At 38.1% G+C, this 25916-nt stretch overlaps 1 protein-coding gene across 6 annotated transcripts in view; it reads left to right on the top strand.

The window, feature by feature from the left end:
• LOC122799242 overlaps window positions 1-25916 on the top strand; it is an 840251-nt gene that overhangs the window by 187121 nt on the left and 627214 nt on the right. For 3 of the 6 annotated variants that reach the window (XM_044068174.1, XM_044068175.1, XR_006364445.1), the window contains exons 4-6: window positions 3345-3398; window positions 13806-13853; window positions 23741-23794. In XM_044068174.1, coding sequence (XP_043924109.1) covers window positions 3345-3398; window positions 13806-13853; window positions 23741-23794 — 156 coding nt within the window. The remainder of the gene's footprint in view (window positions 1-3344; window positions 3399-13805; window positions 13854-23740; window positions 23795-25916) is intronic. The other 3 variants (XM_044068176.1, XM_044068177.1, XM_044068178.1) reach the window with 3 other exon arrangements.

The raw sequence follows: 25916 nt of genomic DNA, 5'->3' as shown, positions 1-25916 counted from the left end.
ATGTGAAAAATAATAAAACACTGTTTCTATGTCTAAATGCACTTCAAGTAGAACATATAGGGTCTCCTTATAGCATTAAAGGAAAATACAATATGGCAGTGTAAGAGTCAAGATAATGCAAAACAATTGCTCTATGGGCCCGCCAAATTTTGCAGTCCCAGCCCCAAAATGTTTTTCAAGACGCACTCTATCAATTGCCCAACTATATACTGCAAAGAAGACAATATGGCAGCATAAAAGTCCAAGAAGAAAAAAGCTATATAAACGCTCTGTGGTCCCTCCAACTACGGGCACATCAAGCCCAAAAAATGTCTTTTCAGATTGCCTTGGTCAACCCAAACTATAGCTTACATAAGGTACAATGTGGCAACATAAGAGGTAGGAAACATGTACAGGGAGCACTGAGGTTCCACCAAATTTGAGCACCTCAGCCCAGTATGTTTTAACAGACCCACTCACACAACTACCAAACTAATAAATTAAAAAGAATACCATGAGGTATCGTGAGAGTCTGGAAAAAAGTACAGAATGCTCTATGAACCTGACAAACCAGCCGTTTAAGCCCAATAAGTTGAACTATACTCTCTTGTACAACTGCCCAGACTATAGCTTGGATAAATTACAAAATGGTAGAAAACCAGCCAGGACCAGGTAAATGCTCGGTTAACCCACCAAAATCAGCCGTCACAGTTCAATAAAGAATAGCCAACATTAAAAAACGTAAAAGACAGCAGATATACAGAAAGCCAAAATAATCGCTGCTAAAATAAGCGATTTCACATGCAAATGATGTAGCGACAGGTAGAGTAATCCACTATATCTACAAAGACAGAAGATATCCAGAAAGCAAACAAAAACGCTACAAAATAAGCGATTCCAAAATAATCGCTACTAAAATAAGCGATTACACGTGCAAATGATGTAGCGACAGGTAGAGTAATTCACTATATCAACAAAGACAAAAGATATCCAGAAAGCAAACAAAAACGCTACAAAATAAGCAATTCCACGAGCAAACGATATAGCTACAGGTACAGTAAGCCACTATATCTAGAAAGTCAGCAGATATACAAAAAGCCAAAAGACTCACTACAAAAACAAGCGATTTCGCGTGCAAATGATGTACCGACAGGTAGAGTAATCCACTATATAAGAAGCCCACATTTAGAGGGACAAGTATTTCCTGTCCAAATTCAAGATAAAGCATGGACAGCTGTTATGTATGCGAGTGTCGCACATAGACAGAGAGCTGGTGGCAAAGTTTTCTACTAGTAATTCTAGTCAAGTGTCAGTAATATTCTCTTTGCTATCACTGGGTTAGACAGAAACCAGCTATATTGCAACATAATCATATAAGCATCTTAAAAACACATAGTTTACACGTTTGGTGCTCAAAGTGCACCTATACAGTAATAAGCACACCTTCCCTTTTACAATGAGAGAGTTAGACTCAAAGTAAGCAGTGTATTTTACCTAAGATACATATGCATAGCACTTTAACCATTAGGACACAAACAAGGTCACCAGTCTGTGTTTAAACTTACCAGAGAAGGTGAGCCTCAGCAGCCTGACCACAGGACCGGGGAGATGTTGAATGCTGTTGGAGTTCTATTAAAAATGGCGCCAAAATAAAGTGACGCCTAGAAATAAGCTCTGGGGGATGGTACCTAATAGGGGAGGGGGTATATAGGAGGGTAGTGATAGGCTATGCGAGGACTGCGAGTAAGAGGGGAGAAAGAGAAACACAGTAGGTGGTAAGCAATCCAAGATAGAGGATCAGAGAAAAAAGTATCAGCAACAGGAATCAATAAAGAAGGTAGGTGGGTAGGTATTGTATGCTATATGGGAACACAGAAATGAAGTTAACAAGGTGAGAAAGAGAGAGTTTGAGATATAGCAAGGAGAGAGTGGATGTAAAAAAAAAAGGTAGGGAGTATGTATATTTGTTAAAAGAAATGGAAAGTATAGCCAGTGTTGGGTGCAGAAGCCACTAAAGAACTAGTTTCTTTCTAGGTATGTAGTGATAGGGTGCTGCCACCTAGTGGTAGTAGAAAGTGGTAATAAAGGATAAAGGTAAGAAGTGATATAAAGGCCTTAGGTGGAACTAAGTGGTTAAAAGGGTAGAGTGATGGGGGGGGGGGGGCTGTAGTGAATGGTCCATGGTAGGCTGCTTTAAGAAACGCACTCTCAGTAGGGCATACACGCACAAAATGGGTAATAATAGTAGCTAAACAATGAGTACAGAGGTAATTTCTTTGGCTACATACATTCATACACAGTGTGATATAGGGAGTCCTTGCAGTATGTTGCTTAGTAGTAGGCCAGGGCTAGCAGGCAAACATTCATGGAGTTCTTCTGGGTTAAAACATTTGATCTTCCTTTTGAGTGTACAGGCAGGGAGGGAGTACCCAGGGTAGAATAATTCATACACAGTGTGATATAGGGAGTCCTTGCAGTATGTTGCTTAGTAGTAGGCCAGGGCTAGCAGGCAAACATTCAGGGAGTTCTTCTGGGTTAAAACAGTTGATCTTCCTTTTGAGTATATAGGCAGGGAGAGAGTACCCAGGGTAGAATAATTCATACACAGTGTGATATAGGGAGTCCTTGCAGTATGTTGCTTAGTAGTATGCCAGGGCTAGCAGGCACACAATCAGGGAGTTCTTCTGGGTTAAAACAGTTGATCTTCCTTTTGAGTATATAGGCAGGGAGGGAGTACCCAGGGTAGAATACAGAGAAGGTGAGCCTCAGCAGCCTGACCACAGGACCGGGGAGATGTTGAATGCTGTTGGAGTTCTATTAAAAATCCACCGACTTTGCTGATTCCTGCAACAGGACTCATATAGCCTATCGCTCAGCTATTATACCTCCTAAATTTGTGAAAAGTTTAAGTACCTAGTTCCAAACTAATTCCTATATCTGCTTTGCACCCAGTGCATGAAGTGTCCTATATATAAATTCTGCTAGCTGAAAGCTACTCATATGGAATGTTCTCATGTATATATTCTGAATTGCTTGTATAATATCTTTGACTTGAGAATGATTACTTATGTACTGTTTTTTTCTCCAATTGTATAAGCTGTCAATAATATGTGCTAAATGTCTTTATTAATGCAAATTCTGTATTGTGTGTGAAATGTCCTTATATGTGGAGCTTTTCTCCCCAGGACTCCACTGTAAATGGGCACTTCTGGCCCAGCTGGACCATCCCGGTAAATGAATGCAAATAAATAAATAAATAAATGAAAACATTTTACTAAAACTTAAAAGGGCATTAACTGACAATATTTATATATAACACTGAGTGACCTTATATAGAAAACTAAACTGACATTTCATCCTTACAGCAGAGACACACACAGGCGAAAGCATTACAACTGCCAGTCCATCTCCATCGACAGGTATGTACTACAAGTCTCAACTATAAATAAAAAAGACAATTGAGTATTTTGAACTGTGCAAATAATTGAAAGAAAATAAAATCAAAGGAAATGTATAATTTTTCTAGCATCATTTAGGGTATTTTCTGACTGAAGGATTCTGATGATTCTGAAGTTACATTATTGATTAATTTTTATTCTGATTCTACAAAGATCTTAGCTGGCTGGTGTAACCAGTCATTTTACAGCATAAAAATGAAGACTGCTCTTTGATACAGCCTCTACAGATTAATGACTAACTGACTCAATCCCTAACTACAAAATTAAATCTTACTGGATAAATTTATTGTTTTCACGAGACAGATATGAAACATTGAGAAGCAGTGTTTTATTTCTCTTGGAAAATATAGCCAGTTTTCAGGTAGTAAACTAACCATTATTACTCATCTTGAATTGCGTATTAGCAATGTTCTGAACTGGCGATAGACAGGTAAGTGTTTTGAAAAGAGACACAGAAAGTTTCTTTCAAAAATTTTAATCAAGTTGTAGTTTCTGAAACTTATACCATGGTAACATTTTAATGGATAAATTATTAAAAAAACTAAAATATCTGAACTTTTACAGTGTTTTATACTTATATTTAAGAGTAGACCTTATTCAAATATATACGTATTTAGAGAGAATTACCTCTGAGAATGTTTGGGGTTATCAAAGGATTCTAATCATACCTTAAGGCCCACTGAGAATTCATCAACCCATGGTAATCTTTTAATTATAGTCTACTATTGTCAGGCATATGGACACAACCCTCACTGGACTGGTTAATGACAAAGGGATGGTTAGCTGTCTTTCTGGAGCTAGGATCCAGACTGTAACATCTACCAAGAATACATTATTCTGCTCTGATATGTATCCATGTGGGGTGAATGACATTAGACATTCTACGCAGAGAAACATGTAGAAGGATATATCATTAATCTTGCGAAACAAATGTCCAAAGCAGGAAATACACTTGTCATATCAAGAACAGGTTATTAATCCTTTCTGTTGTCTCATATCCCTCATGCCCATCTTTACAATTCTGATCACTGTTTCCCCTTGTTACTGTTTAGACATTAGTTTTTTCATCTATAATTACTGCATCTCACCAGTTATCTGCAAACAGTACTATAATTTTTCTAATGAAGGTCATACAGTGCAATGTATTTCATTTGTTTGCTGTCGACATCCTCATCTGGCAGATGCCTCATATCCCCACTCATCACAAATTCAGTTCCTGGTCGTCCATTGTCTGAAGTCACTAATGCTGTCCTCCAGCCCACATAATTTTAGATATATACCCTGAAAGCTGAATTTACCACCTTGTTTTGGATGCATACTTTTCTGGGATCTGTGTAAATGTGTATGGAGAACTCACAATGGACTGTCATCTACTCCAGCATAAGTTCATTGCATTGTTTGCACTGAGTATGGGTTTTACTTCTGAACCACCCCTGACCAGAGTTGGATTAAACATGTCACTAAGGACTGAATGAATGAATAATAGATACCCTTAACCAAGTTATATCATTTCATTAAGTACATAGATCAGAAGTTTTAAAACTGTGGATGAATTATAATTAATCTTTCTCATCTCATTTTCCTGAACCTGTCTGTCACCAGTTTATATATATATATATATATATATATATATATATATATATATATATATATATATATATATAAATATATATATATATATATATATGGTTCCCTATCAGAAGCCTGAAACACTATAAGCCTGAAAATCAAAATCCTGAAAACTAAAGCCTGAAAATTCAAAATCCCGAAAACCCAAAATCCTGAAACTCAAAATCCTGAAAACACAAATAATGCTAATATTTCACTATAAAGACACTAATATCTACCAACTGACCCTGACCCTAACCCTAACCCTAAGGTCCGTCACTATCACACACTCACCTGACCCGCGCCCTAACCCTAACTCACTTAAACCGCCCCTAACCCCAATATTTGTCACTATTGCATACATGCCTAACCTAAGCCTAACCCTAACTCACTTAAACCGCCCCTAACCCTAACATAAAACCAACCGCACACTTACCTGAACCCAACGCATGACCTAACACCACAGGGCTAACAATAGCAAAGCCACAATGACGTCAGTATGTCCATTTTGTGTTTTTAGGATTTTGAGTTTCAGGATTTTGGGTTTTCGGGATTTTGAATTTTCAGGCTTTAGTTTTCAGGATTTTGATTTTCAGGCTTATAGTGTTTCAGGCTTCTGATAGGGACCCATATATATATATATACAAACAAAAGGCCATAGGTATGTGGGTTCTGATTTAATTTGGACAACTAAATTAAATGTGAGCAGTGTAGGTCTATTATAATATTTTCTCTGTGATACTCTTATTGATTCTTCTGCTGTGCACACTACTGAACCTCTATTTTCCTACCATTTATTTTAACAAATATATACATTCTTCTAAAGCTTTGCATTTATTTTATATTCTTATATTTTATTTATCTTATATATTACTGTTATTTTATATTCTTATAATTTATTCTCCCATTTATTGTAACAAATATATACACTTTCCCAAAGCTTTACATCTATTTTATATTCTACTTCCCTGATGCTCTACTAAATCTGCTTTTGAGTTCACATAGATAAACAAGGGTCTATATTACGTGATCAAACGTTTAGTTAGTCAAGTAACTGAATGTCGCTCACTAAATGTTGAAGACCTAAATCCGCGAATGGCAGTTTCCACACAGGGAAACAAGTTGTTTGGAGGTTATGCGGATTTTGCCCTGTCTACAATGTGGAGCAATCTCAGAGTTGGTATATTTAGTTAAGGGGTATGAGGGACGCAGCCCTCAGCATCGGGGGGTGTGGGAGGCAAAGCCGTCCACTTTATTTGTGTTTATTGTTTTTTTTTTTTTTAGGTAGGACAATGACATTGCTTCCCTGTGGGGAAACTGCCATTTGTGGTTTTGAGTCTTCAACATTTAGTGGATCGATGTTTAGTTATTTGCTTAACTAAAAGTTTGATTACGTAATATAGACCAGATAAACCGACACCTTTATGTACTGACCTGGAATAGCTGGTTGATTGTTTTTCTCTTATCGCAGCTTTCTCAATTCCTGGTTCATAGCCTCCCCCATTTTCTTGTTCTCCTAACATAATTCTATTGTAAGTTTATTAAATGCCAAGTTGTAAGCATATATACGACCAAATAACCAAAAATATATACCAAATATACACTAAAAATGACCATAGCTCACAGCGAATGCTTGCTTTCAAAAAATGACTTTTAATAGAAAACAAATAAAAATGAACCCCTGAAGGTTAAAACTATTTACACACAAGTTAATTGCTTTTATCTGCTAACTGCAGACTTCATCAGAACAGTGAATGTGTGTTGCTCCCACTATATAATACATTTTTAAAAAAGTCAAGATCCAATGGGAATGCTCAATCAATTAACCTTCTCATGAATAAAACATAACCTTATAAATATTCATTTATTCTGCTCATTCAACCTGCACAGTTTTGTATTACACCTTGTTGCCATGCAGTTTCTAAGTATACGTATACAACAATCACGTGATTATGTATATCACATTTAGGTATAAAAACATTATATAACATATAGATGTGTGGTAAAAAGTATATACTTCTTTAGAACACAATATTGCACTTTCATTATATAGTATAAGAACACATTTATACAAAAAAATATATAACATATAAAAATGCTCGTATGTGCTATGTTAAAAACATATACATCTTTAACACTCAATATTGCACTTTTGTTAATTTAAACATTGTTTCCTGACATGTTGCCTCCTTTCTTATAATACCAGCTTTCTTTTTTTTATTTTACTATTTACTTATTTCTAACTTTATTCTATGCATACATACCCTAATACAACATGTCATTCATATTCTTGCATCCATGATTGATTTAGTGGGAATATAGTCATTCAACCCAGGTTCTTTGGTTGCATTTAACCTGAGTTACCATTTGACCTCTTTTTCAGCTAATTTGACCTTAATATTACCTCCCCTTAAATCCACCTTTACCTGTTTTAAATCCCAAACTTAAATACATGGCTTGCATCATATTTAAGAATGTGTCTACACAAAGCATTGTTTTTATCATTTTTCCTTATACAGTAGGTATGATCATATATCCTCTTCCTCAATTGTCTGTCGGTCTTGCTCACATAATAACTCGGACATGGCATACACTTAGCCAAGTATATGACATGTTTGGATAAACAACTCCCTTTCTTAAACCTTACTGTGGTGGTGGTGCTGCGGAAGCATTGACGCCTCACAGTAAGACGTTGTCCTGTTCGATTCTCAGCTAGATCGTCTTCTGTGTGGAGACATGCGTGAATGAGCGTACCTTCATTGAAGGTTGTGCATCAGAGCTGGCAACTTGGCACGTAAAACTCTACTGCCAATCATTAGCGGACCGGAGTTCCGCTGTGGCAACCCCTAACCAGGAAAAGCCGAAAGACACAACAACAACTCTAGTGTGGTTAACATCCCCTAATGTAATTATTTTCTTGTCTATAATCTCCTTACACTGCTGACACTGCCCACATTTTTTGGTGTGCCCGTCTCCAGTGTCACCCTTTATTCTGCCTTTCACTCTCTCAAACCTATTCTTTAGGTTAGACCCAGTCTTGTAAACATACATAGGCCCTGTACCCACTTTACTGTAAACCAGGTCATCACTTCTAAGAATGTTCCAGTTTTGTCTCATTATTTTCTTTATCTCCTCACATATGGACTACACACCACTACACAAGCCCTACGGTAGGAATTTTCCTTCTCATTCTCATGTTCTCCCCTGTTTTTCTCCAGTCCAATACCGAGAAGTGGTTTGTATTTTTCCCCCATTCTCTCAGTATATATTGAGTGACATCGTCAATTAAATATCTGGGGTAACCCCATTCCCCAAATAATATTCCTATATATTCTAACCCTTCCTTCATTTCATTAAAATCAGATGTCATTCTCGCAGCTCTTATGCACTGACCCTTAATGATGCTCTTTTTTTGACTTGCTGGGTGACAACTAGTATATTCTAGATACGAGTTGCTAAAGGTTTCTTTTATATATATTCTGGATTTAAATCCTGCTGCCCCATTCGATATAAAGGTGTCTAAATATGCTATCCCTGTCGTGCTGCCACTATGGCTGAATTTTAAATAACTACTGATGTCATTCACATACTTCACAAATGCATCTACTTCACTTGTTGTACCATCCCAAAAAATAAAAATATAATTTACTGGCATATTGACTATCCAAAATATATTCACTTTCCCAGTCTAGTAACACCATATTTGCATATATGGGGGCGCATGCAACCCCCCCATGGCTACCCCACTTTTTTGTCTATAGTATTCACCCTCGAACCAGATGTAATTGAAATCCAGTACAGTAGACATAAACTCACAAATTAAACTAGTCTTTTCCCACTCAACGTTCATGTACTTCTGAATACGGTTACTAAACCTTTCTAATCCTTCTTCCTTTGGGATGCAGGAGAACAAATCCACCACATCAATGGTTACAAACACTAACCCTTCCTTCCATATTTCTGGTTTCAGCCTTCCCAAAAGGTCCCATGAGTCTTTCACTATATGGTACACTCTGACATATATTGGTTTTAGCCATCCATCTATTACTTTCCGATTTGGGAATGTCTTAAACCTACCACCAGAAATAATGGGCCTATAAGGGGGATCTTCAATACTTTTATGGATCTTTGTAAGTTTCCTAGCCCTGTCAAACCTGTTTTCTCACAGCTTTCTCCAAGCCCTGGCTCTTAGCCCCCCTTCTCTCCATCTCCGAGCATACTTTTATTGTAATCTTTCCAGGCCTGTTAATCCTGTGTATTCCCTCCCTCTTCCTCTTGAGAGTTTACGTATTCCTCCCCTGAGCTGTCGTGCCATCTTTAAATACTTAGACCATCTGTTTCCCCTCCAGATTTCCTACTTTACTGACAGTTTTCTTTCCGGATAGCAACTCCACCTTTGGTTTCAACCCACTCCGTTCACCCTCACTATGCTCAGGCTACCTCTGCTCCCCTGCCCTACTCCATTCCCACCCACCCCACATCAACTGCATTTATACTTACTCTAGCTCCTACTCCCTATTCCACCACCCAATTATCTCCCTCCTTTTCCCCTCTCATTACACCACTAGCCACACCTCTTCACTTACTCTCACATTACACCATTAGCCACACATCTAACCACACACACACAAACCCATCCTAACTCCCTCATCATTACGCCATAAGTTCATCCTCTTCTTCTCTACCACATCACGCTATTGCACACTAATCCTCACTCTTTTAGTCACCCACATCCCATACTACAATGTCCATCTCTACTATCACTGTTCTACTTACCTTATCATTCTCTTTCAATATCCTACTACATCTTTCCTCTCTATATCATTATTCTACCTCTTCCTCCCACTGCCCATTATCCTCTCTCCACATTCAGTCTGAATACATAACTTCCTTCTCACAAATTTCAGCCAGCCTTTACAACACATGCATATTATTATGTACCAGAGTAAAAATCATCCCCCACCATCACCACAACAATAATATTTTGCCTCTGAAGTATCCAATCCAAGTAAAATGGAAACTAGAATACACTACTCTCCCATATCCTGTAACAAACCTATCACTATGTGGAGACATGCATCCCACCTGGGTCCCATCTCCTCTTTTCTGCAATCCCCCAACTCCAATAAATCAATAAACTTCACTACATGTAACCTGCAAAGCATCAGAAATAAAATAACTGACTTCCATGCATGGATGGCCCACAGCAAACCTGATATTATTGCCGCAACTGAAACATGGCTAAAACCCTATATTAAGGGCATAGAATTCCTTGCCCTAGATTTTGCATGTCTTAGGGCTGACAGACCCCAAAAAAAGGTGGAGGCATCTCTGTAATATACCCCATGTCCTTCACTATTGGCCCATATACAAAACTCATCCCACAGTTCTCCACAGCAGAACTTCTAGTTTCATTCCTTAAAATGAATAATTGCAAAAAATGCTGTGCGATAGGCATTTACATTTCGCCAGGAAATTACTTCCCAATTCTTGAGGAAATCCTTGCCTTGGCATCTGCTAACATAAAAATTGAGACTATCATACTGACAGATGTAAATATCAACTGGCTAGACATGCCCACAGACTACTCTAACTGCAATATCAATCTATATAAGTTCACCCAGCTATTTAACAGCATAACCAGGCCTAATAAAATTAATACTAATGGCTCCATCCTAGACTGGATTTTAGTGTCTGACCCAAATAAGATCACATCTGCTGGTACACTCTCCAACAGTATAAGTGACCACTTCCCGCCTTTATACAACGTGAACAATTAATAAACATCAGCACAGGGTTACCAGAGAATGATACCAGTTCTGTCCATCTAGCTTTAACCAAAGGTTGCTAAGCATTAACTGGGATGCACTAAAATCACTTCCCCTTGATGAGGCAGTTGAGTTCTACAACTCAACCTTCCTCAGAATACTAAACAATCTCGCTCCCCTTAGACAAAAGAGAGTAAACACCAATCATGCCATTTGGCTAACAAGATCCACTAAGGATCTCATGAAATTCAGGGACAAATCATGGAAAATCTAGCAAAAAAACAAAACCCCATCTGACCTCGCCCAATACAAACAGCTCCAAAACCAGGTTAAGCACCTAGTACTACAAAACAAAAAGAACACTACCTTACACTACAAAATCAACACAAGCAAACCTCAAGGACATTTTGGAGCTCTCTCAATTCTTTATTAAATCCAGGCTCTAGTAATAATCCTTGCCCAGACCCAAATAAAACACCAGTTGAAACTGTTGCAACCTTCAACTCCTATTTCATAGATACTGTAGCCAATCTAAACGCTATCTTTCCCAAGATTAACTTGTCAACCACAGACCTCTCCACAGCTAACACCAGTACATCCCCTGTTTCCAACTTTATTCTGTCACCTATACCCACCTCGACTGTTAAAATTATCTTCTAAATCTCAAACCATGCACAAATGCCCCTGACAATGTACCCGCCAAATACCTGTATATCTCAGCCAACTCAATCACTTACCCTATCAGCATACTTCTCAACAGATCTATCCAAGAATCTTATGTACTCATCATCTGGAAAAAAGCTTATATCCTCCCACTACACAAGGGGGCTCCAACATAGACACCAAAAAATTCTGCCCCATTGCTATACTATCACCCATCTCTAAGATTCTGGAAAATGTATTAATTCTCAACTTCTTTACCATCTAACTCACAACCACATCCTCTCCCCCACCCAACATGGATTTAGGCCAGGGCATAGTACCACCACTGCCCTCATATATTTCATGGGCACTGTCAACCATACCTGTGATGCTGGTAAAATGATATCTTCACTATTTCTTGATCTTTCTAAAGCTTTTGATACTATATCCCACTCTCTCCTTCTAACAAAACTCTATAACATAGGTACCTCACCTCAAACTCTAAACTGGTTCACTAATTACCTCACTAACAGGCAACAATAAACTAAATGGCTGAACTCTTACTCCCCTTTCCTAAACACCACCACTAGTGTCCCTCAAGGCTCCATTTTAGGCCCACATCTGTTTAGCATATTTATCAATAACTTCCAAACCACACTCTCTCAAGGCTCAGTCATTCAGTACACAGTTGAATCCACTATCATCTGCACTGCAAACAACTCCTCAGAACTACAGAAACTCACCCAAAATGCCCTCACCTCCAACAAAATGTGGATGTTTAATAATCATCTTGCCCTGAACTCCAACAAAACCAAACTAGTAATCTTTGCCCCCAAAAAGACCACACCCCTACAAAAAGAGAACCTCACCATTCAATCCCTAATTGGTACCACCATCGACATTGCACCTAGCACAAAACTCCTAGGTGTCATCATAGACGAAAACCTCACATATGACCTGCATATCCAGTCCAATGTCAAAAAGACACATCAAAAGCTTGGCACTCTCTACCAACACAAACATCTACCCAGTGCATCAGCCCAACCTTTCCTTGCCTCTTCTTTTCTATTACCCTCTCTTTTATACAGTGCCCCCCTCCTCACCAACATTCATTCCTCTCTAAAATCCAAATTAGACTCATGCTACAACAAAATTGCTAAGTTTGTAACTAATGCCTCCTACTCATCCCACCACTGCTTATCATTACGGAATCTAAAATGGCTTGAACTCCCCAACTATCTCACCTTTATCCCACTAACTACAGCTCACAAACTCATTCATAATCCATCCATGTGCCCTGCTCTATCTTCTATACTTACTTTATACCATCCTAACAGACCACTCTGATCCAACAGCGAACTGCTCGTAAATGTAGAAAAACCCAAACCCAGATACTTTACTCCTTTACCATCGCAAAACTTTAGAACTCCCTCCCCCCCCAACACTTAGATCCACCCACTCAGTAACCCTCTTCAAGTCATCTCTGAAACAACACCTCTCTTCATCTTGGCTGTGCACATGTGCTAAAACCACATCTCGTATAACTTAACTTCAACCATCACTATTCTCACACCTACTCTACTACTCTGGCATCCTCCTTTCACATCCACCTGTCTTTTTACTTATTCTGCCTCTCAATCCTGTCCACTTCTCTCTTTTACCAATGCTCATTGTACTACCATTGATCCCTCCTGTCTACTTCCTTCTCTTCCTAACCATTATAGACTTACCATTGAACCAGGCAAGACATTCAGGTACTCTCACCGCTTACCTTAATATCATACCACCACTTATATCTGCAACATTATCCACCGACTTTGCTGATTCCTGCAACAGGACTCATATAGCCTATTGCTCAGCTATTATACCTCCTAAATGTGTGAAAAGTTTAAGTACCTAGTCCCAAACTAATTCCTATATCTGCTTTGCACCCACTGCATGAAGTGTCCTATATATAAATTCTGCTAGCTGAAAACTACTCATATGGAATGTTCTCATGTATATATTCTATATTGCTTGTATAATATCTTTGACTTGAGAATGATTACCTATGTACTATTTTTTTTTCACCAATTGTATAAGCTGTTAATAATATGTGCCAAATGTCTTTATTAATGCAAATTCTGTATTGTGTGTGAAATGTCCTTATATGTGGAGCTTTTCTCCCCAGGACTCCACTGAAAATGGGCACTTCTGGCCTAGCTGGACCCTCCTGGTAAATGAATGCAAATAAATAAATAAGTAAATTAAAAAAATTTTCTAAAACTTAAAAGGGCATTAACTGATAATATTTACATATAACATTGAGTGACCTTATATAGAAAACTAAACTGATATTTCATCCTTACAGAAGAGACGAGCGAAAGCACTATAATTGCCAGTCCATCTCCAGGGGCAGGTATGTACTGCAAATCTAAACGATAAATAAAAAAGACAATTGGGTACTTTGAACTGTGCAAATAATTGAAAGAAAAAAAAATCAAAGGAAATGTCTAATTCTTCTAGCATCATTTAGGGTATTTTCTGACTAAAGGATTCCGATGATTCTGGAGTTACATTATTGATTCATTTTTATTCTGATTCTACAAAGATCTTAGCTGGCTGGTGTAACCAGTCATTTTTCCAGCATAAAAATGAAGACTGCTCTTTGATACAGCCTATACAGATTAATGACTGACTGACTCAATCTCTAACTACAAAATTAAATCTTACTGGATAAATTTATTGTTTTCACGGGACAGACATGAAATGCTGAGAAGCAGTGTTTTATTTCTCTTGGGGAAATATAGCCAGTTTTCAGGTAGTAAACTAACTATTATTACTCATCTTGAATTGAGCATTAGCAATGTTCTGAAATGGCGATAGACAGGTAAGTGTTTTGAAAAGAGACACAGGAAGTTTCTTTCAAAAATTTTAATCAAGTTGTAGTTTCTGAAACTTATACCAAGGTAACATTTTAATGGATAAATTATTAAAAAAACTAAAATATCTGAACTTGTACAGTGTTTTATACTGATATTTAAGAGTAGACCTTATTCAAATATATACGTATTTAGAGAGAATTACCTCTGAGAATGTTTGGGGTTATCAGAGGATTCTAATCATACCTTAAGGCCCACTGAGAATTCATCCACCCATGGTAATCTTTTAATTATAGTCTACTACTGTCAGGCATATGGACACAACCCTCACTGGACTGGTTAATAACAAAGGGATGGTTAGCTGTCTTTCTGATGTTAGGATCCAGACTGTAACATCTACCAAGAATACATTATTCTGCTCTGATATGTATCCATGTGGGGTGAATGACATTAGACATTCTACGCAGAGAAACATGTAGAAGGATATATCATTAATCTTGTGATACAAATGTCCAAAGCAGGAAATACACTTGTCATATCAAGAACGGGTTAGTAAACCTTCCTGTTGTCTCATATCCCTCATGCCCATCTTGACATTCCTGATCACCGTTTCACCTTGTTATTGTTTAGACATCAGTTCATTCATCTATAATCACTGCATCTCACCTGTCTGCAAACAGTACTATAGTCTTTCTAATGAAGGTCATGCAGTGAAATGTATTTTATTTGTTCGCTGCCAACATCTTCATCTGACAGATACCTTATATCCCCACTCATCACAAATTCAGTTCCTGGTCTTCAATCCTCTGATGTCTCTGATGCTGTCATCAAGCTGACATCATTTTAGTTATATACTCTGAAAGATGAATTGTACCACCTTGTTTTGGATGCATACTTTTTCGGGGATCTGAGTAAATGTGTATGGAGATGTCACAATGGACTGTCATCTCCTCCAGCATAAGTTCATTGCCTTGTGTGCACTGATTATGGGTTTTACTTCTGACCCACTCCTGACCAGAGCTGGATTAAACATGCCACTACGGACTGAATGAATGAATAAATGATGCCTTTAACCAAGTTATATCATTTCATTAAGTACATAGATCAGAAGTTTTAAAACTGTACATGAATTACGATTAATCTTTCTCATCTCAGTTTCCTAAAACTATCTGTCACCAGTTCATATATGTATGTGGGTTCTGATTTAATATGGAAAACTAAATTAAATGCAAAACTTTTTTCTCTTTAGGAATCCAACGATTCTGGAGTTGCATTATTGATTGATTTTTATTCTAGTTCTCCAGAGATCTTAGCTTAGCTTAATTCCCCTTTGATACAGCTTATACAGATTAATGAATAATTCCAAGAAGAAATATTAATAACTGAAATGCACGGAATCCCCAATAAGTGAATAGAAATAGAAATAGAAATAGAAAATAGAAATAGAAAATAGAAAATAGAAATAGAAATAGAAAATAGAAATAGAAATAGAAATAGAAAATAGAAATAGAAATAGAAATAGAAAATAGAAATAGAAATAGAAATAGAAATAGAAAATAGAAATAGACAGCCTGTGTTTTCTATTTTTATGGATTATTGAATACTTTGGCTTTAACGTGAATTCATTGGATGTATTTACTACTACTATTATCCTGTTTTGGGCATTAAACAGCTGAATTTTAACGAACGAACGAAGTGTGTTCTTCCATTTGTTGCATTAAGGTGAGCGAGCACTTATTGGGGATTCCGTACATTTCAGTTATTATACAGATTAATGTCTGACTGACTCAATCCCTAGCTACAAAAATAAATATTATTGGATAAATGTATTGTTTTCATGGGAGAGATATGAAACATTGAGAAGCAGTGTTTTATTTCTCCTAGGAAATGTAGCAAGTTTGTAAGGAGTAAATTATCCATTATTACACGTCTTGAATTGAGTATTATAAATGTTTTAAAATGGGGATAGATAGGTAAGTGTTTTGAAATGGGAGACAAGAAGCTTCTTTCAAAAAGTTGCTGTTTCAGAAACTTATACCTAGGTAATATTTTAATGGATAAATTATTAAGAAAAACTAAAATATCTGAACTTGTACAGTTTTTTATACTGATATTTAAGAGGAGACCTTATTCAAGTACAGTGGATATAAAAAGTGTACACATCCTTGTTAAAATGCCAGTTTTTTGTGATATAAAAAATGAGACCACAGTAAATCATTTTAAAACTTTTCCCACCTTTAACGTGACCTATAATATGTACAATTCAATTGAAAAACAAATAAATCTGTTAGGGGAAAGCATATAAAAAATAAAAAATGTACGATAAGCTGGTTGCATAAATGTGCACACCCTTATACTAATACTTTGTTGAAGCACCTTTTGCTTTAATTACAACATTCAGTCTTCTTGGGTACACACCTGCCATTAATTAAAGAGACTCTAACCGCAAATAAAGTTCAGCTGTCCTAGTAGGATTTTCCTGACATTTGCGCAGTTGCCTGCTACAGCAAAAGACATGATTCGCAGAGAGCTTACAAAGCATTGAAGGGATCTCATTGTTGAAAGGTATCAGTCAGGAGAAGGGTACAAAAAATTTCTACAGCATTGGATATACCATGGAATACAGTGAAGACCGTCATCAAAAAGTGGAGAAAATATGGGACAACAGTGACATTGAAAAGAAATGGATGTCCCTTCGCAATTGATGAAAATGCAAGACAAAAATTGGTCAGGGAGGCTGCCAAGAGACCTAAAGCAACACTGAAGGAGTTGCAGGAATTTCTGGCAAGTACTGGTTGTGTACTACTACATGTGACAACAATCTCCCATATTCTCCATATGTCTGGCCTATGGGATAGGGTTGCAAAAAGAAAGTCTTTTCTTGCACAGAAAACATCCAGGCCCAGCTAAAATTTGCAAAACAATACATTATGTCTCCCAAAAGCATGTGGGAAAATGTGTTATGGTCTGATGAGACCATGGTTGAACTTTTTGACCACAATTCCAAAAGGTATGTTTGGCCCAAAAACAACACTTCTCATCACCAAAAGAACACCATCCACACGGTGAAGCATGGTGGTGGCAGTATCATGCTTTGGGGTTGCTTTTCTTCAGCTGGAACAAGGGCTTTAGTCAAGGTGGAGAGAATTAGGAACAGTTCCAAATACAAGTCACTTTTGGCCTAAAACCTTCAGGCGTCTGCTAGAAAGCCAAAGATGAAGAGGAATTTCACCTTTCAACATGACAATAACCCCAAGCATATATCCAAAAAAAAAACAAAAGAATGGCTTCACCAGAAGAAAATTAAAGTTTTGGAATGGCCCAGCCAGATCCCAGACCTAAATCCAATAGAAAATCTGTGTGGTGACCTGAAGAGGGCTGTGCACAAGAGATGCCCTCTCAATCTGAGATATTTGGAACACTTTTGCAAGGAAGAGTGGGCAAATATTGCCAAGTCAAGATGTGACATGCTGATAGACTTTTAGCCAAGAAGACTGAATGCTGTAATTAAGGAAAAGGTACTTCAACAAAGTATTAGTTTAAGGGAGTGTACACTTATGCAACCAGCTTATTGTACGTTTTTTTATTTTTCATATTTTTCCCCTAACAAATTTGTTTTTCAATTGACTAGTACAGGTTACAGGTCACATTAAAGGTGGGAAAAGTTTTGAAATGATTTATTCTGGTCTCATTTTTTATTTTACAAAAACCTGGCATTTTAACAGGGGTGTGTTCACTTTTTTTATCCACTGTATATAGGGTATTTAGAGAGAACTACCTCTGGGAATGTCTGGGTTAATCAAAGAGTAGTAGAAAATAATCAGACAAGCCATGCAGTAGATAATATATGAATGAGAGATATTCTAACAGGTTCTCTGAGAGGGTAACTCATCCATAGAGCAGACTAGCAAATTATAATAATGGAAGCACTAGTTTAAATACTTTCAAGAACAACTTAGATACTCATTGTGGGAACGATTGGTAAGTTATATTGTTAAGCAAGAAGGGCATTACTGCCTGTGCCAAACATATTTGTATGTATTTGTATGTATGAAAGAAAAAAAGTATAGTCAAACTTTGATACATATTATTAGACTGGGTTCATACATTACATTGAAAATCAGAGTGTTAAGAAATGGACTTCATAAAGGGCATATAAATTATATTTAAAATTAGACTGTAAACAAAGGACAAGCCTTTATCAGTGCACATGTAGTAAGCAAAAAACTAAAAGCAGATGGAAAGAAAGCCTGTGGGACAGATTCATAACAACTGCATACTACCTTCCCCAGTTTTGTGTTCCATAGAAGTATGAACAAATACTCCTGTCTAATTCAGAGACCCTGTTATCACCTTAGATAATCTTGGTCTATAGTACCACAGACATCTACCCCCTGTGCTAATGAGCCTACTCCATGATTGTGCACCAGTTACTAAGCCACAACAGTATTGTTAGTTTTGGGCCCCACAGCATAAGCTGCAAGGCTTCAGCAGCAAACAAGCAGCTGCTAAAACTGCCACAGGTGCTTTTTCAGTTGGTTTACTGTGGGAAAACAGCCTGTGAAAGGACAGTATATCAGGGAAGACAATTGTTGCATCTATAGATGTAGCAAGGATGGTGGATTACTAGATGTGATGGGAGAAAAGTATGAGTTTGGGCACTGACCATAATTACATGACCCTGTGGGTTGGTATAACCATGGCACATGTAGGAGTGTTTGGAAAAGTTATCCTTGGTACAGGCAGAGGTTGGAGTGCAGATTCTATGTATACTTGGAAGGTACATTCCAAGCACTGTCAAGTCTGACAGGGCCTTCAGGGAGCATGTGTGAGAGGACATTGTCAAGTATGTGAATGTCATTGCTAGTCACAGCAGATCAGCACAACTGATCCCCACCACTAGCAGTAACTAAACTAAAAAACTTCTCCAAAGCAGATTATAACCTCTTACGGGATGGTATAAATAGTTTCACTGCACCTCCCCCCCTCAGATGGAAGTGGCAACTATGCCGAATTCTACACTAGTGCTTCATAAAAACACCTGCATAACTGCATTGACTCGGATGTACCTGATAGGTCCAAAACAAGCTCAAGGAAGAGCAAACCTGCCTGGTGGACAACTGCCATTAAAAGTCTTTACAATAGGAGGAAGAAACTTCTGTCTAAGAGTAACAGGGAGCAAGCCCTAAACTGGAAACACTCCCTCCTCAGCTTAAACAAGCAAATAAGACTTCTTGTGAAGTCCACCAAATCAAGCTACAATCCAGCTTAGCTTCCTCAACTAAGGACAACCATAAGGCGTTCTTTAGTTACTTATAAATAACGGCCCAGATTTGTGCTGAACTGGTAGTTAATGATACCATATATCCTGAGCCTGTCGACATAGCTAACCTGTTGGCAGACAGGTTCTGTGAAAACGTCACTCCTCTGGCCCTGCCACACGTACCCCATGAGATCCCTACCACCAGTCTCCTACCTTGTATCTCAAAAGAGACAGTCATAAACACCCCCTCTAAGACAAAAAACAAAGCATCTATAGGACCTGATAATATACCAGGCTGCATCCTACATGGGCTCCAACAAGAATTAGCTTGGGTACTGTCTACAATCATTGTATAAGCACTGGCTTCATCCCAGCTGAATGGAAAATAGCCACCATTATTCCCTTGCACAAAGGTGGGGCTTCAGCTAACCCTGGGAACTATCGACCTGTTAGCCTGGCTAGCTTTATCTGCAAAGCCATGGAGCGAATCATCATGGACCTTATCAACAAAGATATAGGTAATCTCCAAACACTTGACCCTACACAGTTTGGATTTGCCAAAGGGAGATCATGCCTTGTAAACCTGGTGGACTTCTTCAGTACAGTCACCAAGGCCCTGGATGAGGGGAAATCTGTGCATACAGACTATCTAGACTTAGACAAGGCTTTTGACACTATCCTCCACTCAGGCATAATTGACAAACTCACCCAACTAGGTATCAACCCATATATCATTAGCTGGGTTGCTAACTGGCTCACTGATAGAACACATATATTCAAAATAGGGGAATGTACCTCCAACAGCAAACTTGTAACCAGTGCTGTTCCACAGAGATCAGTCATGGGACCTCTAGTGTTTGTAATCTATTTCTCTGAAATACAATCAAAACCTAAAGGTCTATGGCTGACAAAGTTTGATAATGACTGCAAACTGGTAGCGGTCATAGTCTCCCCAAATGATTTCAACATCCTACAAGAGGGTCTTACACAAACAAATGATTGGTGCCAAAATCATGGCCTTAAACTCAATGCAAAAAAAGTATTATCATCCTTTTTGGTAAGGGCAATGTTCCTGCTAAGTACCACATCAACAGCAACACCTTTAGTATGCACTCTGTAGTGAGAGACCTGGGCACACAGGTTGACAGCAACCTTAGCTTTAATGACCATGTCTCCACAGTGGTAATAATGGCATTCTGTATTGCTCATCTCATAAGTAAAGGCATTGCCTCTAGAAAAAACAAAGAAGTTACAACCTCCCTGTTAACTAATCAGGCCAGTAATTGAGTGCAAGGAACCTTTTTGGATGTATCTATCCAAGCACCTGCAGCAATTGGAGAGACCACAAAGGTTCCTCACAAGGAAAATTCAAGGTATTCATCATCTGTCCTATGTGGATTATCTGAAATCACTTTCACTTTATTCTCTTTCATGCAGACAACTCAGGGGTGATCTCTGCCTTGCATATAAGGCAATCTCTGACCCTGCTTTACTGGAAATGCTGCATATCTGCAAGTCAAATCGTACATGAGTTACTCGCTCTAAAGACCACAACCTGGTATGTGATATTAATAGAACCTGCTTGGAAGACACATTTGTATCCCAGAGGTTACTACACCTTTAGAATAGACTCCCATTTCATGTCAAACCCTCTTCAAATGCAATCTGTATGACAGGATATGTAAATGTAAATTCACCCCAGGGGTTCCATCTGTGTCCCTCTTGGACAGGGACATTAGGTGCTGATTGTGGAAATAAGGGTAAAACCTGTCTAGGCTTGTAAGGGCTCTAGGGACATTAGCCTAGTAATTTCCTATGATTCTATGATCCTATGATGCATTGCAGAGGCGATGATATGTTAGTGCCAGACTGCACAAAAATCCAAGCAATTCTATGGGAGATAATGGCCACAGCTTGACACCCCAGTCACTGACCATGATGCTAATCAACATACAGAAGTTCTCAGTGTCCCCATTTTGGGGACAGTGATAGGACACTAATAGCTGGTGAAGGCCTGGATATGGGAGCTAGACTGGTGGGAACATATGTCTGTATGCCTGTACATCTGTCTGTCTGTCAAAGATGCACCAGCAAGGTCTTGTGTGATCATACTGATGGTAAGCATTGCTATATTTCTCACACAGGCATGTAGAGGATGCAGGCATCACAGGATACAACATAATTTATGTAAGTCTTTATTGTGTGTATAATATGTTACCTGAAATTATGTTGTAGCACTGAGGTATGAGATTGTCAAATATCTTGGTTGTACACATAAATGTTTTCCTTTCTGCCTTCAAAGAAACATACAATCATGTAGTCAGCCAAACAGAATGTAACAGGCCCAATGTCAGCATTGCAGTGCAGCATCAGAACCTGACAATGATCATGGTTTACTCATGACACAGATGACCAGAACAGTGCCACTGTCAGTAATGGTTATGGCAGCGGGTACATATTTCTAATTTGTAACTGATTATTTTATTGTTCTTATATATACCGGTTATTGTTCTTATATATGGCTGTCATTTTTACAGTTTTTGTTCTTCTACATACTAACTCTATTATTGATTATATCTTGTTTTCTTGTTTCATTTAGCCATATTTCACATTATAACCATACTCAACTCCATTACATTGTATCTTTCTGTCTGATAACGAGAAGAGGTAGTTAAGCTATTGTGTTTTTTCATAATGACTCAACTACACCAACCATTACGAAATCTCATCAGTGTTCCCTCTTCTGTAACCAGTCTGATAGCAGTAGGTATATTGATGCAGTGTAGGAAGCTTACTTATGTATAACGGAAACCATTTATTGCTAAATCACAGTGATTCTATATCTGAGAATGGTGACCATTTACTGACGTTGGATGTTACCTTGTCACATCAAAATGCATTTCTTAAGCACAAAGCACACACGCGCACAAACACACACACACACACACACACACACACACACACACACACACACTGACATGGTATAGCATACTTCCTCGACAGTAACTTACTCAGAGGCTGTTAATAGAACAGTAGATAAACCTCCAACACTAATGAGTAAGAAACCTCAGCCATAAATACACACACCTTCATCCAACATGCCCCGCGATCAGTCAGTGTATCTCTAATTGTCACAAGGATGCTCATTCTTATCATCCCTTAAGGCCCATTGAGACTCCATCCACCCATGGTAATCTTTTAATACTAGTCTACTATTGTCAGGCATACGGATACAACCCTCACTAAGCTAGATAAGAATAGAGGGATGGTTAGCTGTCTTTCTGAAGGATATATCATTAATCTTGTGATACAAATGTCGAGAGCAGGAAACACACTTGTCATATCAAGAGCAGGTTATTAAGCCTTCCTGTTGTCTCATATCCCTCATGCCCATCTTGACATTCCTGATCACCGTTTCACCTTGTTATTGTTTAGACATCAGTTCATTCATCTATAATCACTGCATCTCACCTGTTATCTGCAAACAATACAATAGTTTTTCTAATGAACATCATGCAGTGAAAGGCACTTCATTTATTCACTGCCACCATCCTCATCTGACAGATGCCCCATATTCCCCCTCATCACAAATTCAGTTCCTGGTCTTCAATCCTCTGATGTCTCTGATGCTGTCATAAAGCTGACATCATTTTAGTTATATACTCTAAAAGCTGAATTGTACCACCTTGTTTTGGATGCATACTTTTTCGGGGATCTGAGTAAATGTGTATGGAGATGTCACAATGGACTGTCATCTCCTCCAGCATAAGTTCATTGCCTTGTGTGCACTGATTATGGGTTTTACTTCTGACCCACCCCTGACCCTGAGTTAGATTAAACATCATTACAGACTGAATGAATGAATGAATAAATGATGCCTTTGGCCAAGTTATAGTATTTCATTAAGTACATAGATCAGATGTTTTAAAACTGCATGAATTACGATTAATCTTTCTCATCTCAGTTTCCTGAACCTATCTGTCTCCATTTCATATATGTATGAACAATAAGCCATAGGTATATGGGTTCTGATTTACTTGGGACAACTAAATTAAATGTTAACACTTTTTCTCACACTTAAAAGGGCATTCATTGATAATATTTATATATAACACTGGATGACCTTACATAGAAAACTAAACTGACATTTCATCCTTACAGCAGAGACGCACACAAGTGAAGGCATTACAACTGTCAGTCCATCTGCATTAACAGGTATGTACTACAAGTCTCAACGATAAATAAAAAAGACAATTGGGTATTTTGGACTGTGCAAATAATTGAAAGAAAATCAAATCAAAGGAAACGTCTAATTCTTCTAGCATCATTTAGGGTATTTTCTCACTGAAGGATTCCAGCGATTCTGGAGTTACATTGTTGATTGATCTTTATTCTTGTTCTTCAAGGACCTTAGCTGGCTGGTGTAACCAGCCATTCTTCCAGCATAAAAATGAACACTCCCCTTTGGGGCAGCCTATACAGATTAATGACTGACTCACTCAATCCCTAACTACAAAAATAAATATTACTGGATAAATTTATTGTTTTCACGGGAGAGATATGAAACATTAAGAAGCAGTGTTTTATTTCTCCTGAGAAATGTAGGTAGTTTGCAAGGAGTAAATTATCCATTATTACACGTCTTGAAATGCGTATAAATGTAAGTGTTTTGAAAGGTAGACAGGAAGCTTCTTTTAAAAAGTTTTAATCAAGTTGTAGTTTCTGAAACTTATACCAAGGCAATATTTTATTGGATAAATTATTAAGAAAAACTAAAATATCTGAACTTCTACAGTGTTTTATACTGATATTTAAGAGGAGACCTTATTCAAGTACAGTGGATATAAAAAGTGTACACATCCTTGTTAAAATGCCAGGTTTTTGTGATATAAAAAATGAGACCACAGTAAATCATTTCAAAACTTTTCCCACTTTTAATGTGACCTGTAACCTGTAAGCTGTACAATTCAGTTGAAAAACAAACAAATATGTTAGGGGAGAAAATATAAAAAATAAAAATTGTACGATAAGCTGGTTGCATAAGTGTGCACACCCTTAAACTAATACTTTGTTGAAGCACCTTTTGCTTTAATTGCAGCATTCCACTCAGATGGAAGTGGGAACCACGCCGTGTTCTACACCAATTTTTCATACAAACACCTGTACAACTGCATTGACTCGGCTGTACCTGATAGGTCCAAAACAAGCTCCTTAAGGAAGAGCAAACCTGCCTGGTGGACAACTGCCATTAATAGGCTTTACAATAGGAGTAGGAGGAAGAAACTGCTGTCTGAGAGTAAGAGGGATGAGCCCTAAACTGGTAACACTCACTCCTCAGCTTAAACAAGCAAATAAGACTTCTTGTGAAGTCCTCCAAAGCAAGCTACAATCCAACTTAGCTTCCTCAACTAAGGACAACAACAATGCTTCTTTAGTTACATCCATAACCTAGAAATAAAGGCCCAGATTTTTGCTGAACTGATAGTTAATGATACCATATATATATATATTGAGCCTGTTTATATAGCTAACCTGTTGGCCAACAGGTTCTGTGAAAACTTCACTCCTCTGGCCCTGCCACAGGTACCCCATGAGATCCCTACCAACAGTCCCCCACCTTGTATCTCAAAAGAGCCGGTCATAAACACCTTCTCTAAGGCCAAAAACACAGCATCTATAGGGCCTGATAATATCTCAGGCTGCATCCTACATGGGCTCCAACAAGAATTAGCAACACCACCGGGTACTGTTTACAATCATTTTCTAAGCACCGGCTTCATCCCAGCTGAATGAAAAATGGCCACCGTTATTCCCTTGCACAAAGGTAGTGCTTCCGCCTACCCTGGGACCTATAGACCTGTTAGCCTGGCTAGCTTTATCTGCAAAGCCATGGAATGAATTATCATGGACCTTATCAACAAAGATATAGGTAATCTCCAAACACTTGACCCTCCACAGTTTGGATTTGTCATAGGAAGATCATGCCTGTTAAACCTGGTGGACTTCTTGAGACAGTCACCAAGGCCCTGGATGAGGGGAAATCTGTGCATACAGCCTATCTAGACTTAGCCAAGGCTTTTGATACTATCCCCCACTCAGGCATAATTGACAAACTCACCCAACTAGGTATCAACCTGTATATCATTAGCTGTGTCACTAACTGGCTCACTGATAGAACACATATATTCAAAATAGGGGAATGTACCTCCAACAGCAGACTTTTAACCAGTGGTGTTCAGGGATCAGCCCTGGGACTTCTGCTGTTTGGAATCTATTCTTCTGAAGTACAACCAAAAACTAAAGGACTGTGGCTGAGAAAGTTTGATGATGACTGTAA

Source organism: Protopterus annectens, chromosome 4.part0, assembly GCF_019279795.1.
Source record: "Protopterus annectens isolate FY-2018-M chromosome 4.part0, PAN1.0, whole genome shotgun sequence".
NCBI lineage: Eukaryota > Metazoa > Chordata > Ceratodontiformes > Protopteridae > Protopterus > Protopterus annectens.
This window is presented reverse-complemented; position numbering and strand designations above follow the sequence as displayed.